The sequence below is a fragment of the Carcharhinus amblyrhynchos genome, chromosome 3 (assembly GCF_965287045.1).
Source record: "Carcharhinus amblyrhynchos chromosome 3, sCarAmb.v2.hapA, whole genome shotgun sequence".
Classification (NCBI taxonomy): domain Eukaryota; kingdom Metazoa; phylum Chordata; class Chondrichthyes; order Carcharhiniformes; family Carcharhinidae; genus Carcharhinus; species Carcharhinus amblyrhynchos.
Window position 1 is genome coordinate 66,727,104 of NC_137326.1, and position 12,153 is coordinate 66,739,256.

At 40.9% G+C, this 12,153-nt stretch overlaps 1 protein-coding gene across 2 annotated transcripts in view; it reads right to left on the reverse strand.

The window, feature by feature from the left end:
• Positions 1-4,566: 4,566 nt before the first annotated feature.
• ryk (receptor like tyrosine kinase) overlaps positions 4,567-12,153 on the reverse strand; it is a 367,912-nt gene continuing 360,325 nt past the window's right edge. For both annotated transcript variants that reach the window (XM_080184943.1, XM_080184936.1), the window contains 2 exons: positions 11,525-11,661; positions 4,567-6,019 (listed from right to left, as the gene is read on the reverse strand). In XM_080184943.1, the coding sequence (XP_080041069.1) occupies positions 5,908-6,019; positions 11,525-11,661 (249 nt within the window). In that variant the 3' untranslated portion in view covers positions 4,567-5,907. The remainder of the gene's footprint in view (positions 6,020-11,524; positions 11,662-12,153) is intronic.

Consider the following 12,153-nt stretch of genomic DNA (forward strand, 5'->3'; position numbering starts at 1 on the left):
AAGAGATTTGGCCTGATTGAAGAAATTTGAGAGACAGGATCTACAGGCACTTAAAGAAGCAAGGACTGATTAGGGACAGTCAGCACGGCTTTGAGAGTGAAAAATCATGTCTCACAAATTTGAGTTTTTTGAAAGGGTAACCAAGAACGTAGATAAGGACAGTGCAGTTGATGTTGTCTACATGGACTTTAGCAAGGCATTTGACAAGGTACTGCATGGTAGGTTGTTGCATAAGGTTAAATCTCACAGGATTCAGGGTGAGGTATCTAAATGGATAGAAAATTGGCTTCTTGACAGATTGTGGAGATGCCAGTGTTTTACTGTTCTTGACAGAAGCCAGAGGGTGGTTGTAGACAGCTGTTTTTCAAACTGGAGGCCTGTGACCAGTGGTGTGCCTCAGGGATCTGTGCTGGGTCCAGTGTTATTTGTCATTTATATCAATGATTTGGATGAGAATGGTTAGTAAGTTTGCAGATGACACCAAGATTGGTGGCATAGTGGACAGTGAAGAAAGTTATTTCCGATTGCAACAGGATCTTGATCAATTGGGCCAGTGGGCTGATGAATGGCAGATGGAATTTAACTTAGATAAATGCAAGGTGATGCAGTTTGGTACACTGAATCAGGGCAGGACTTACTCAGTTAATGGTAGGACATTGGGGAAAGTTACAGAACAAAGAAATCTAGGGCTACATGTTCATAGTCCCTTGAAAGTGGAGTCACAAGTAGACAGAGTGGTGAAGAAGGCATTCAGCATGCTTAGTTTCATTGGCCAGAACATTAATACAGGAGTTAGGATGTCTTGTTGATGTTGCACAAGGCACTGGTAAGGCCACACTTGGAATACTGTGTACAGTTCTGGTCACCCTATTACAGAAAGGATATTATTAAACTAGAAAGAGGGCAGAAAAGATTTACTAGGACGCTACTAGGACTTGATGGTTTGAGTTATAAGGAGAGGCTGGATAGACTGGGACATTTTTCTCTGGAGCACAGAAGGCTGAGGGGTGATCTTATAGAGGTCTATAAAATAATGAGGGGCACAGATCAGCTTGATAGTCAATGTCTTTTCCCAAAGATAGGGGAGTCTAAAACTAGAGGGTATAGGTTTAAGGTGAGAGATACAAAAGTGTCCAGAGGGAGGGACAGTTTTTTCACATAGAGGGTGGTGAGTGTCTGGAAAAAGCTGCCAGAGGTAGTAGTAGAGGCGGGTACAATTTTGTCTTTTAAAAAGCATTTGGACAGTTACATGGGTAAACTGGGTATAGAGAGATAAGGACCAAATGTGGGCAATTGGGATTAGCTTAGGGGTTTAAAAAAAAGGATGACATCGACAAGTTGGGCTGAAGGGCCTGTTTCCACGCTTAAATCTCTATGACTCTATAAATTGTTCCAGAAATTGACAATATGATTCGAGAATAGAAGCAAGAGCTACAAAGCCCTTTTGATAATAAAGAAATGAGCATGGCTGAAAATGTATCAGTGGCCACCAGTGGTGGCATGGTGATAAGCACTGCTGCCTCACAGTGCCAGGCACCCAAGTTTGATTCCCGGCTTGAGTCACTGGCTGTGTGGAGTTTGCACATTCTCCCCGTGTCTGCATGGGTTTCCTCCGGTTGCTCCGGTTTTCTCCCACAGTCTGAAAGTCGTGCTGGTTAGGGTACATTGGCCTGAACAGGCACCAGAGTGTGACGACTAAGCGAATTTTACAGTAACTTCATTGCAGTGTTAATGTAAGCCTTACTTGTGACTAATAAATAAACTTCAGCTTCAAGTTCCAGAGGCAGATAGACTTCCCGTCTATTACCTCCAATGAATACTTATAGGTAAGCAATGAGTCAACACAGCTCAACTTCCTCAGTACTGTTGATCTCTCATCTGATTAAAATGTGGAGGTTGCATGAGGTATCTACAGTAAGTAAGATTTCTGAGTGGAAAAATATTGGGTTACATGACAGATTGTTTCCCAACTTTCAGCTGGAAAAAGTCACCTCAAGTAAATAACAGATGAAGCTCATGATGAACCACCCAATGAAGATTGCTCCATTTCTTAGCAGCATGGATTAAATGGAATAATTTGTTTGAAAGGTCAAAAGAGAATGGTCCGAAAGCAGGTCCAGAACTAGCCACAGCAGCCACAATTCTCAAGAGCCTCTGTCAATAAATTACACTTCCAATAGAAACTAAATCTGTTCAACTGACTTGCCACTGTTCAAAGTTTGCAGATGGTGATGAAAGGACCCAACAGAGTTCAGCATCAATTTGTGCAAAATTGTCAACTATGGACACTCAAATAGTGATTCCCAATCTGCAGGTAGCATTAAGCAATGATTTTATTGCAGAATCAGTGACAGTTTTTCATATGCAGGACAAAATAGAAGTGATAATCAAGAAAATAAAGATGTGGGCCAAACAACTTGTTAAGTCAAATCACAATTAGTTTGCGAATCTGTCAGACTTTTTGATCATGGCAGAAATGCAGCTTCCAAACCCTGTGAAACATAACATCAAGAGAACACCTGCAAAGTTTGAAGACAGAACTGGAGGGAGCACTTCCCTGTTTCCGACAAAAAGTTCAACTTGATACGAAATTCCTTTGCAAACGTTGATGATGACCTTCTCACAAGCCTGACCTTGAGACAGCAAGGCAGCTTTGTGAAACAGTCCCATATCAATGCTTTAAAGCGGGATTTTTCCCATGACTATCCGACTGACTTTTGCCTTAAAATTGCTTTGGAATACCCAGAACTGTGCGATAAGGAATAAAGTTTTTGATGCCTTGTCCTACAATCTATCTATGCAAAATTGGATTTTGGAATAGAATCACGGAATCCCTACAGTGCAAAAGGAGACCATTCAGCCCATTGAGTCGGCACTAACAAAAATCCCACCTTGGTCCTATCCCCATACCCCACATATTTGCCCCTCTAATCCCTCTAACCTAGACACCCTGGGACACTAAAGGGCAATTTAGCATGGCCAATCAGCCTAACCTGCCCATCTTTGGATTGTGGGAGGAAACCAGAGAACCCGGAGGAAACCTACGCAGATACAGGGAGGACGTGCAGTCTCCACATAGATAGTGACCCAAACTGGGAATCAAACCCAGGTCCTTGGCGCTATGAGGCAGCAGTGCCACCCCAAAAAACAACAACACCCAATGTGGTGCTCGAACCCACAACCCTGAGATTAAGAGTCTAATGCTCTACTGAGTGACTGACTGGGCACATTTTCAGGGCTTGTAACATTAAAGAACACATATCAGAATAAACTTAATGTTGAATCAGTTTATCACTCATGAATTTAAAGTTGTCCTTTTGGCATCATCACCCCAGCCACATATTCATCAACACCATCCTCTTATTTTTGGACTCACTAGCGCTGGAACTAATCTGGAGATTATTATCTTTGAAATCCTTCTTATTAACTTTCTAGCTTCCTAATATCTGCCTATAGGATTCATCTCTTTTTACACCAATGTCACTGATATGTGGATCGTGACTTCTAGCTGACTCCCTAGCCTTTCTATTGCTTTATTTTTTTCTCAGCTTTGGATTAGCCATCAACAGATGGTTAAGTCAGAATAGAACTGACTGGAAAAGTATTCCTTGGGGGCAAGCATCTTCCCATGTATCCATGTCTTCTTCATAGAAAAGGGACCACAGAATTTCAAACCATGAAAACGATCCAATGCTCCTTCCAAGCCTAAATGTGAAAAAGAGTTGACCAATTTAAGTACAAATGCTTAATGAGCAAGACTATATATACTTTAACCAATTCCTGAAATAAAAAAAACAAAATTTTAAAACTCAAATCAACACTTGTAGTTTTAGCAGAGATGTCATTTCCATATTTTGGATCTGAAATTTGTCCCCTTATAGATGTGCACTGATTTAGACATCCTCCAATTTGGCTTGAGGCTTATACATGGTGCTCCACTGCTAAATTTGTCTCATAACACAATTCAGTTAGTTACGACCAATGCTGTCGTGTGATGAAAATGATTGGGCTTCAAAACCTCCAACAACATCTGAAGTGCTGTTACCAATAGCACTGCACAGCTGTATGTAGATTTATCCCACAGCAAAGACACTTAAAATGAGTAGCTTCATCAAAGAAAATGTCACATGCACATTTTACATTAAAATGTTGATCCAATTTCTTGCATTCCTAGTTAACTGCTTTTGGAAAAGAAAACGTCCATTCATTGCAATTTGACAATGGCTATTTAACTGATATTTCACTGGGTCTGTGATTTTATATTGGATTTAACAGTAGTGAAAGCACCAAATCAATGTCATAATATTAAGTTTCTGTAACACAAAATGTGAACCGAGATATGAATAGTCATAGCGTTACTCAACCTCACTAATGAATTTTACTAGCAGTCTTGCCTACTTCCATAATATAATGATGGAACTATCCTCAACTGTCCAGCTCAGAGTGTACTCTATAATTTTCAGTATTCAAAGCAGGTGAGACTGAATTATTATTAAAACAGTCAACTTGTTCAGTAGTTAGTAGTTAAATACACTTCTATTCACCAAAGAATACAGTATGTACAAATTTCAGAAAGATTTCTCAGCTTTATTAATCATATCCTCTGCATTTTACAAAGATGAACATTATTCAAAGATGAACATAAGTTGACAATCAGAAATAGCAAACAATTGAATTGTTCAAAAATATACATAAGGTTTGGATTTACATAAAAGGCCTTTAACCTAGTTATCCGAACCGCCTCGTACCAAAGAACAGAAAGCTTCCATACCAAAGGTCAAAGGTGAAGTAACCAAAAGAGAAAACTCTGGAAAATCTCAGCAGGTTTGGCAGCGCCTGTTTGGAGGGAAAAGAGCTGATACTTTGAGTCCAGATGACCCTTTGTCAAAGCTTTGACAAAGGATCATCTGGATTTTCTCGCCTTACAGATGCTGCCAGACCTGCTGAGATTTCCCAGTGTTTTCTCTTTTGGTTTCAGATTCCAGCACCTGCAGTAATATGCTTTTATTTATTATGTTAAAGGTGAAGTATATCAGTGAATTTCATTTTTTAACTAATTAGACAATGGCATGAAGTGCTAAAATGCAAAATAGACCCGATGTACCATGTATTGAAACAAGTGAAAAGCTGTATGTGAGGTTACCAAACAACTACCTTCTGTCTGTAACATGATGGGAAACAGACTACACACTGTGAAGTGCATGAAGACTTCGAAATTACACAAGATATAAGAACGAATCTGGATTCTGATTACTGCTGAAAATGAACCAAAGCTTTGCTGAAGTGGAAAGTCTGGAATGCATTGCCAATGTGCGAGGGAGGCTGGTTCAACCATTGCTTCAGAAAGAAATTTGGCCGCTTTCTGAAGAGGAAGATAAGGAGAATGCAAGCGAATGGGACTAGATGAATGCTCATTCAGAATGCCAATGCAGATATAATGGGCAAAATGTGCCCTTACTGCACTGTAATAATTCCGTGATTCTGGAGGAGTGAACTATTTGGGGGATTGCTCTGTGCTGTAAATAAGTAGCAGTAATCAATCATTCAAAAAGCTTGCCAAAACATGTTTCACAAAAAATTTAAAAACCTGGCTCTGAAATGCCTGAAGTACAGGCAAAAGGAGTTAAGAAATGGAATGCAAAGTCCAAGTGACATTGACAGATTAAATTTGGCTGCTCCAGGAACCTCACCCAGATATGGAGCTTACTAAAAGTCTTACTCATTTAGGTAAACATGATGTTGTGTTAAAATACCAAAACTCACATTATCAAATATTTTACAAAACAAAACTATGAAAGCATTTCAAGGCACTCTGCTTCAGAAGAAATATTTCCCCCAATTTGCTTAATTTCTATTATTAATTCTGCTCTTAGTATTGAAGATTTCAGGTGCAACCAAAGCCTTGATTCAGACATAGGCCCCTAAGGCAGCATGAAATTCTGTCAGACACTGCACTAGTTGCTGGAACTTTGGTCTCTCATCACGGTCCAAGGCCCAACAGCAGGCCATTACTGCAAACCTGCAAAGAAAATACAAAACAAATGATTTCAGCCCACAGGACCAGATATACAATAGGGCAGGGATCTGTGCCTGATATCTAATGCTGCATTGGTGGGCTCTTGTTACAAACAACAAATGCTTAATTCTTAATCATCCACCCCTCAATGAGATTCTAAGGTGTTTATCTGCAGGCTTGTTGTGTACTGGTATGCTTCATGCCCACAATTATTTCCTCTAATCACAAATAAACTTCATTGTTCTGTACCATGAAGGAAACTGCTTTACTTTGACAAAATGACAACTTTACTGTCATTTAAGAAAGGCTAAATCCTCACCCACCATCTTACCTTGAGAAATAAACAAATTAAATTTGACTTTTCTCTGATGCCTTTCAACAGCTTATAGTCACATCAGGAGGAACAGATTATACCTGTCTTTTTAAACATAATTGTAATCCATTACAATTAATTTCATTTATCAGAGAGTGGTGAATCTTGGAATTCATTGCCTATGAAGACAGGTCATTGAGTGCATTTTACATAGGTTCTTGATTGGTAAAGGGATCAAGGGTTATGGGGAAAAAGTGGGAGAATGGGGTTGAGAAACCTATCAACCATGATTGAATGGCAGAGTAGACTCGATGGGCTAAATGGCCTAACTCTGTTCCTATATCTCCTGGTCTTACTTTGTCAAAGTTTACTGCGGCAACTTTATATTTGGCTAAAATTAGGCGATGCTTTTAAAAAATTAAGACCCTTTCAAATCAGCAATGACTGACAAACAGATGGTTATCAACATCCAATAAAATATATAGAATCCCTATAATGCAAAGGCCGTTCAGCCTATCGAGTCTGCACCCATTCCCTGATAGAGTATCTTATCCCAGGTTCTTTTCCCTGCCCATTTATCATGGTTAATGTACCCAACATAATATCTTTGGACACTAAGGGACAATTTATCATGGCCAATCCATCTAACCTGCACATTCCAGAGGAAACCCACACAGACATGGGGAGAATGTGCAAACTCGGCACAGTCAGTCATCCAACGCTGAAATCGAACCCAGGTCCCTGGCACTATGAAGCAGCAGTACTAACCACTGAGCCCTTACGTTTGTTGGAAATCTGAAAAATGCTTTAAATAAGACAAGGCTACATAATTTCAATATTTCAATCAATGCTCTAGTTGACAACACTATTTGTTTTGGAGAATTTCTCATCAGTATTTATTGTGGAGAAAGACATAGAAGCTAGGGAACTCAGAAAAGTTAGTAGTGATGTCCTGAAAAACATTACAGAAGAGGAGGTGTTGGCATTTTTAAAACATATGAAGGTAGATAAATCCCCAGGACCTGATCAAATGTATCGCGGGACACTGTGCGAAACTAGGGAGAAACTGTGGGCCCCTAGCGGACATATTTGTATCACTGACAGCCACAGGTAAGGTGCCAAATGAGTGGAGGGAGGCAAATGTTGTGCTGTTATTTAAGAAAGGTGGCAGGAAAAAGCCAGGGAACTACAGACCAGTGAGCCTAACGTCAGTGGTGGGTAAGTTGTTGGACAGGATTCTGAGAAACAGGATCATTTGGAAAGGCAAGGAGTAATTACGGATTGTCAGCATGACTTTGCGTGTGGGAAATTGTACCTGACAAATTTGATAAAGGTTTTTGAAGGAGTGACCAAGAAAATAAATGAGGTAAGTAGACGTTGTCAACATGTATTTAGCAATGTTTTTGACATGGCACCACGTGGTAGACTGATCAGTAAGCTTAGACCACATGGAATCCAGGAAGAATTAGCCAATTGGATATAAAATTGGCTTGCTAATAGGAGACAGAGGGTGGTGGTAGAGGGTGGTTTTCAGACTGAAGGTCTGGAACCAGCGACGTGCCATGGCGATCGGTGCTGGGTTCACTGTTGTTTATTATTCATGTAAACGATTTGAAGGGGGAATATAGGAGGCATGGTTAGTAAGTTTGCGGATAACACCAAAATCGGAAGTGTAGTGGAAGTGAAGAAAGTTATCTAAGACTACAATGGGGTTTTGATCAACTGGACGAGTGGACCAAGGAATGGCAGCGGATACAGTCTAATTCAGATAAATGTGAGGTGTTGCATTTTGGTAAGACAAACCAAGCAGCACTTACACAGTCAACAGTAAGGTCCTGGGGAGTGTTGTCGAGCAGAGAGATTTGATTTGATCTATTGTCACATGTATTAACATACAGTGAAAAGTATTATTTCTTGCACGCCATACAGACAAAACATGTCGTTTGTCGAGAAGGAAATAAGTGCAGAATGTAGTGTTACAGTCATAGCTAGGGTGTAGAGAAAAATCAACTTAATGCAAGGCAAGTCCATTCAAAAGTCCAACAGCAACAGGGAAGAAGGTGTTCTTGAGTCGGTTGGTACGTGACCTCAAACTTTTGTATCTTTTTTCCGATGGAAAAAGGTGGAAGACCGAACGTCTGGGCTTTGTGGGGTCCTTAATTATATTCGCAGCTTTGCCGAGGCAGTGGAAGTGTAGATAGAGTCAATGGATGGGAGGCTGGTTTGCGAGATGGATTGGGCTACATTCATGGCCTTTTGTAGTTCCTTGCAATCTTGGACAGAGCAGGAGCCATTCCAAGCTGTGATACAACCAGAAAGAATGCTTTCTATGGGGCATGAGTAAAAGTTGGTGAAAGTCGTAGCTGACATGCCAAATTTCCTTCGTCTTCTGAGAAAGTAGAGGCATTAGTGGGCTTTCTTAACTGTAGTGTCAGCTAGGGGTGCAGATGTTCCTTAAAAGTGGTGTCATAGGTAGACAGGGTAGTAAAGGTGGTATTTGGCTCACATGCCTTCAAAGGTTAGAGCACTGGGTACAGGATTTGGATGTTATGTTTCAACTGTACAGGACATTGATATGGCCACATTCGGGATACTGCATACAATTCTGGTCGCCCTGCTATATTAGAACATTAGAACATTAGAACATTACAGCGCGGAACAGGCCCTTCGGCCCACAATGTTGCGCCGACCAGTCTTATTTTTAAAAAAAAAACATTGACCCACTAATCTAAACCACTCCTTTTTCGTCCATAAACCTATCCACCAATCTCTTAAACGCCCCCAAACTAGGCGCATTTACAACTGCAGCAGGCAGGGCATTCCAGTCCCTCACCACCCTCTGGGTAAAGAACCTACCCCTGACATCCGTCCTATAACTACCCCCCCTTAATTTAAAGCCATGCCCCCTCGTGCTAGATTTCTCCATCCGAGGAAACAGGCTATCACCATCCACCCTATCTAAACCTCTAATCATCTTATATGTTTCTATAAGATCCCCTCTTAGCCGCCTTCTTTCCAGTGAAAACAACCCCAAATCCCTCAGTCTCTCCTCATAGGACCTCCCCTGCATACCAGGCAACATCCTGGTAAACCTCCTCTGCACCCTCTCCAAAGCCTCCACATCCTTCCTGTAATGTGGGGACCAGAACTGCACACAGTACTCCAAGTGCGGCCGCACCAGAGTTGTGTACAGTTGCAACATGACGCTGCGACTCCTAAATTCAATCCCCCTACCAATAAACGCCAAGACATCGTACGCCTTCTTAACAACCTTATCTACTTGATTCCCAACTTTCAGGGATCTATGTACACATACACCTAGATCCCTCTGCTCCTCCACTCTATTCAAAGTCCTCCCGTTAGCCCTATACTCAACACATCTGTTATTCCTACCGAAATGGATTACCTCACACTTCTCCGCATTAAACTCCATCCGCCACCTCGCGGCCCAGCTCTGCAACCTGTCCAAGTCACCCTGCAAACTTCGACACCCTTCCTCACAATCTACCACACCTCCGACTTTGGTGTCATCAGCAAACTTACTAATCCACCCAACTATACCCTCATCCAGATCATTAATAAAGATTACGAACAGCAGTGGCCCCAAAACAGATCCCTGAGGCACACCACTCGTAACCGAACTCCATGATGAATAATTACCATCAACCACCACCCTCTGTCTCCTATCTGCTAACCAATTCCTGATCCAAGTACCTAAATTACCACCAATCCCATACATCTGCATTTTCTGCAGAAGCATACCATGGTGAACCTTATCAAACGCCTTACTAAAATCCATATATACCACATCTACTGCCTTACCCCTATCCACCTCTTTGGTCACCTTCTCAAAGAACTCAATAAGGTTAGTAAGGCACGACCTTCCCGCTACAAAACCATGCTGACTATCTCTAATCAATTCATTACTCTCCAAATAACTATAAATCCTATCCCTAATAATTCTTTCTAAAACCTTGCCCACTACAGAAGTAAGACTCACTGGTCTATAATTCCCAGGGAAGTCTCTGCTCCCCTTCTTAAACAATGGGACAACATTCGCTGTCCTCCAATCATCCGGTACTATACCAGAGACCAACGATGACCTGAAGATCAGAGCCAGTGGCTCTGCAATCACCTCTCTTGCCTCCCATAGAATCCTAGGGTAAATCCCGTCAGGACCAGGGGACTTATCTATTTTCAACCCTTCTAGAATATCCAACACATCCTCTGTATCAACTACAATACTTTCTATTTTACACCCCTTCACCCCAGTGACCTCCTCAGCTACATTCATATCGTCCTGCGTGAACACCGAAGAGAAATAATGGTTCAATGCCTCTCCAATCTCTTCCGGTTCCACACACAACTTCCCCCTACTGTCTGTAACTGGCCCTAATCTTGCCCTGACCAACCTTCTATTCTTGACATACCTATAGAACGCCTTAGGATTCTCCTTAATCCTATAGGAAGGATGTTATTAAACTGGAAGGGGTGCAAACAAGATTTATCAACATGTTACCGAGACTGGAACATTTAAAATAGGGGGAAAGGCTGGGACAATTTTCCCTGAAGCGCAGGAGGATGATTTAAAGAGGTTTATAAATCATGAGGGGAATAGTAAGGTGAATAAGCTAAGGTCTTTTCCCCAGATTAGGGGAGTCCAAAACTATAGGGTGTAAGGTGAAGGGGGAAAGATTTAAAATATATCTGAGGGGCAACTTTTCCATACTGTGGGTTGTGTGTCTGTGGAATGAGCTGCCAGAGGTTGTGTGTCTGTGGAATGAGCTGCCAGAGGATATGGTAGAGGTGGGTACAAATATAACATTTAGACAGGTACATGGATAGGAGAAGTTTAGAGGGATAATGCAAACAAGACAAATGGGGCTAATTCAGGTTCAGAAACCTGGTTGGCATGAACAAGTTGGGTCTTAAGGTTCTGTTTCCGTGCTGTATATCTCTACGAAGCTATAATGAAGGAAGATCTCTGAACTTCCACTTTTTCAGCTACATTCTTACATGGCATGGCCAAGATTGTAACTCCCACAGGTTGGATCAGTGGTCTATCAATTTGTAAAAAGTCAGCAACTCCCCATCATTAATCTAGTGGTTTTGGTTATGCAGGTGCACCTAACCAACAGTTCTATAAATTCTAAACAGGAACTTTAGAAAAAAACAGAATTCCTTCAGTAACTTACAGTTCATCTGGACAATTGATTGGCTGGGCTATTCTGTATCCATCTTTAAGGTAAGCAGCCATCTCAAAAGGATCGATGTCAACATATGGCGTTTGTCCCAGTGTCATAAGCTCCCACAATGTAACTCCAAATGCCCACTTAAAGGAAGAAAATCAAATATTAAGATGTTTTGGACCAGGAGAGTCTGGAGTAAGGAATAGTGATGGACTAATAGAAGTTACAGGATCACTGTTTTATTTGTTAGAGGGTAGGGTTTTATAATGATGCTTGGTAAATGGAAAATTTATGAAAATAACTTGCATATTGTAACTTCCACGTATTTCAGCAAGGTTATTATTAAAAGCTTCCGTTTAAATGATTATTCAGACTTCAATAACATCAGCTGTTTAGAAGTTTGTGCTTCTAATAGCCATTTTCTTCAAACTTCAAAACTATAACTTAATTTGTAATATATTTAATATTTCCTAATTAAATAGTCTGCTGCTGACAACCTTTGACCTAGAAACAGTACAGTAAAGAAAATTCGTAATTTCTTTAAAATGTCAGTGGAATCAATATCTTTAAGAATGCTTGAAAAGGACTTAATAGTTTATATCACTGGTAAAGAGCACAGTTGCAAATCATTTGGA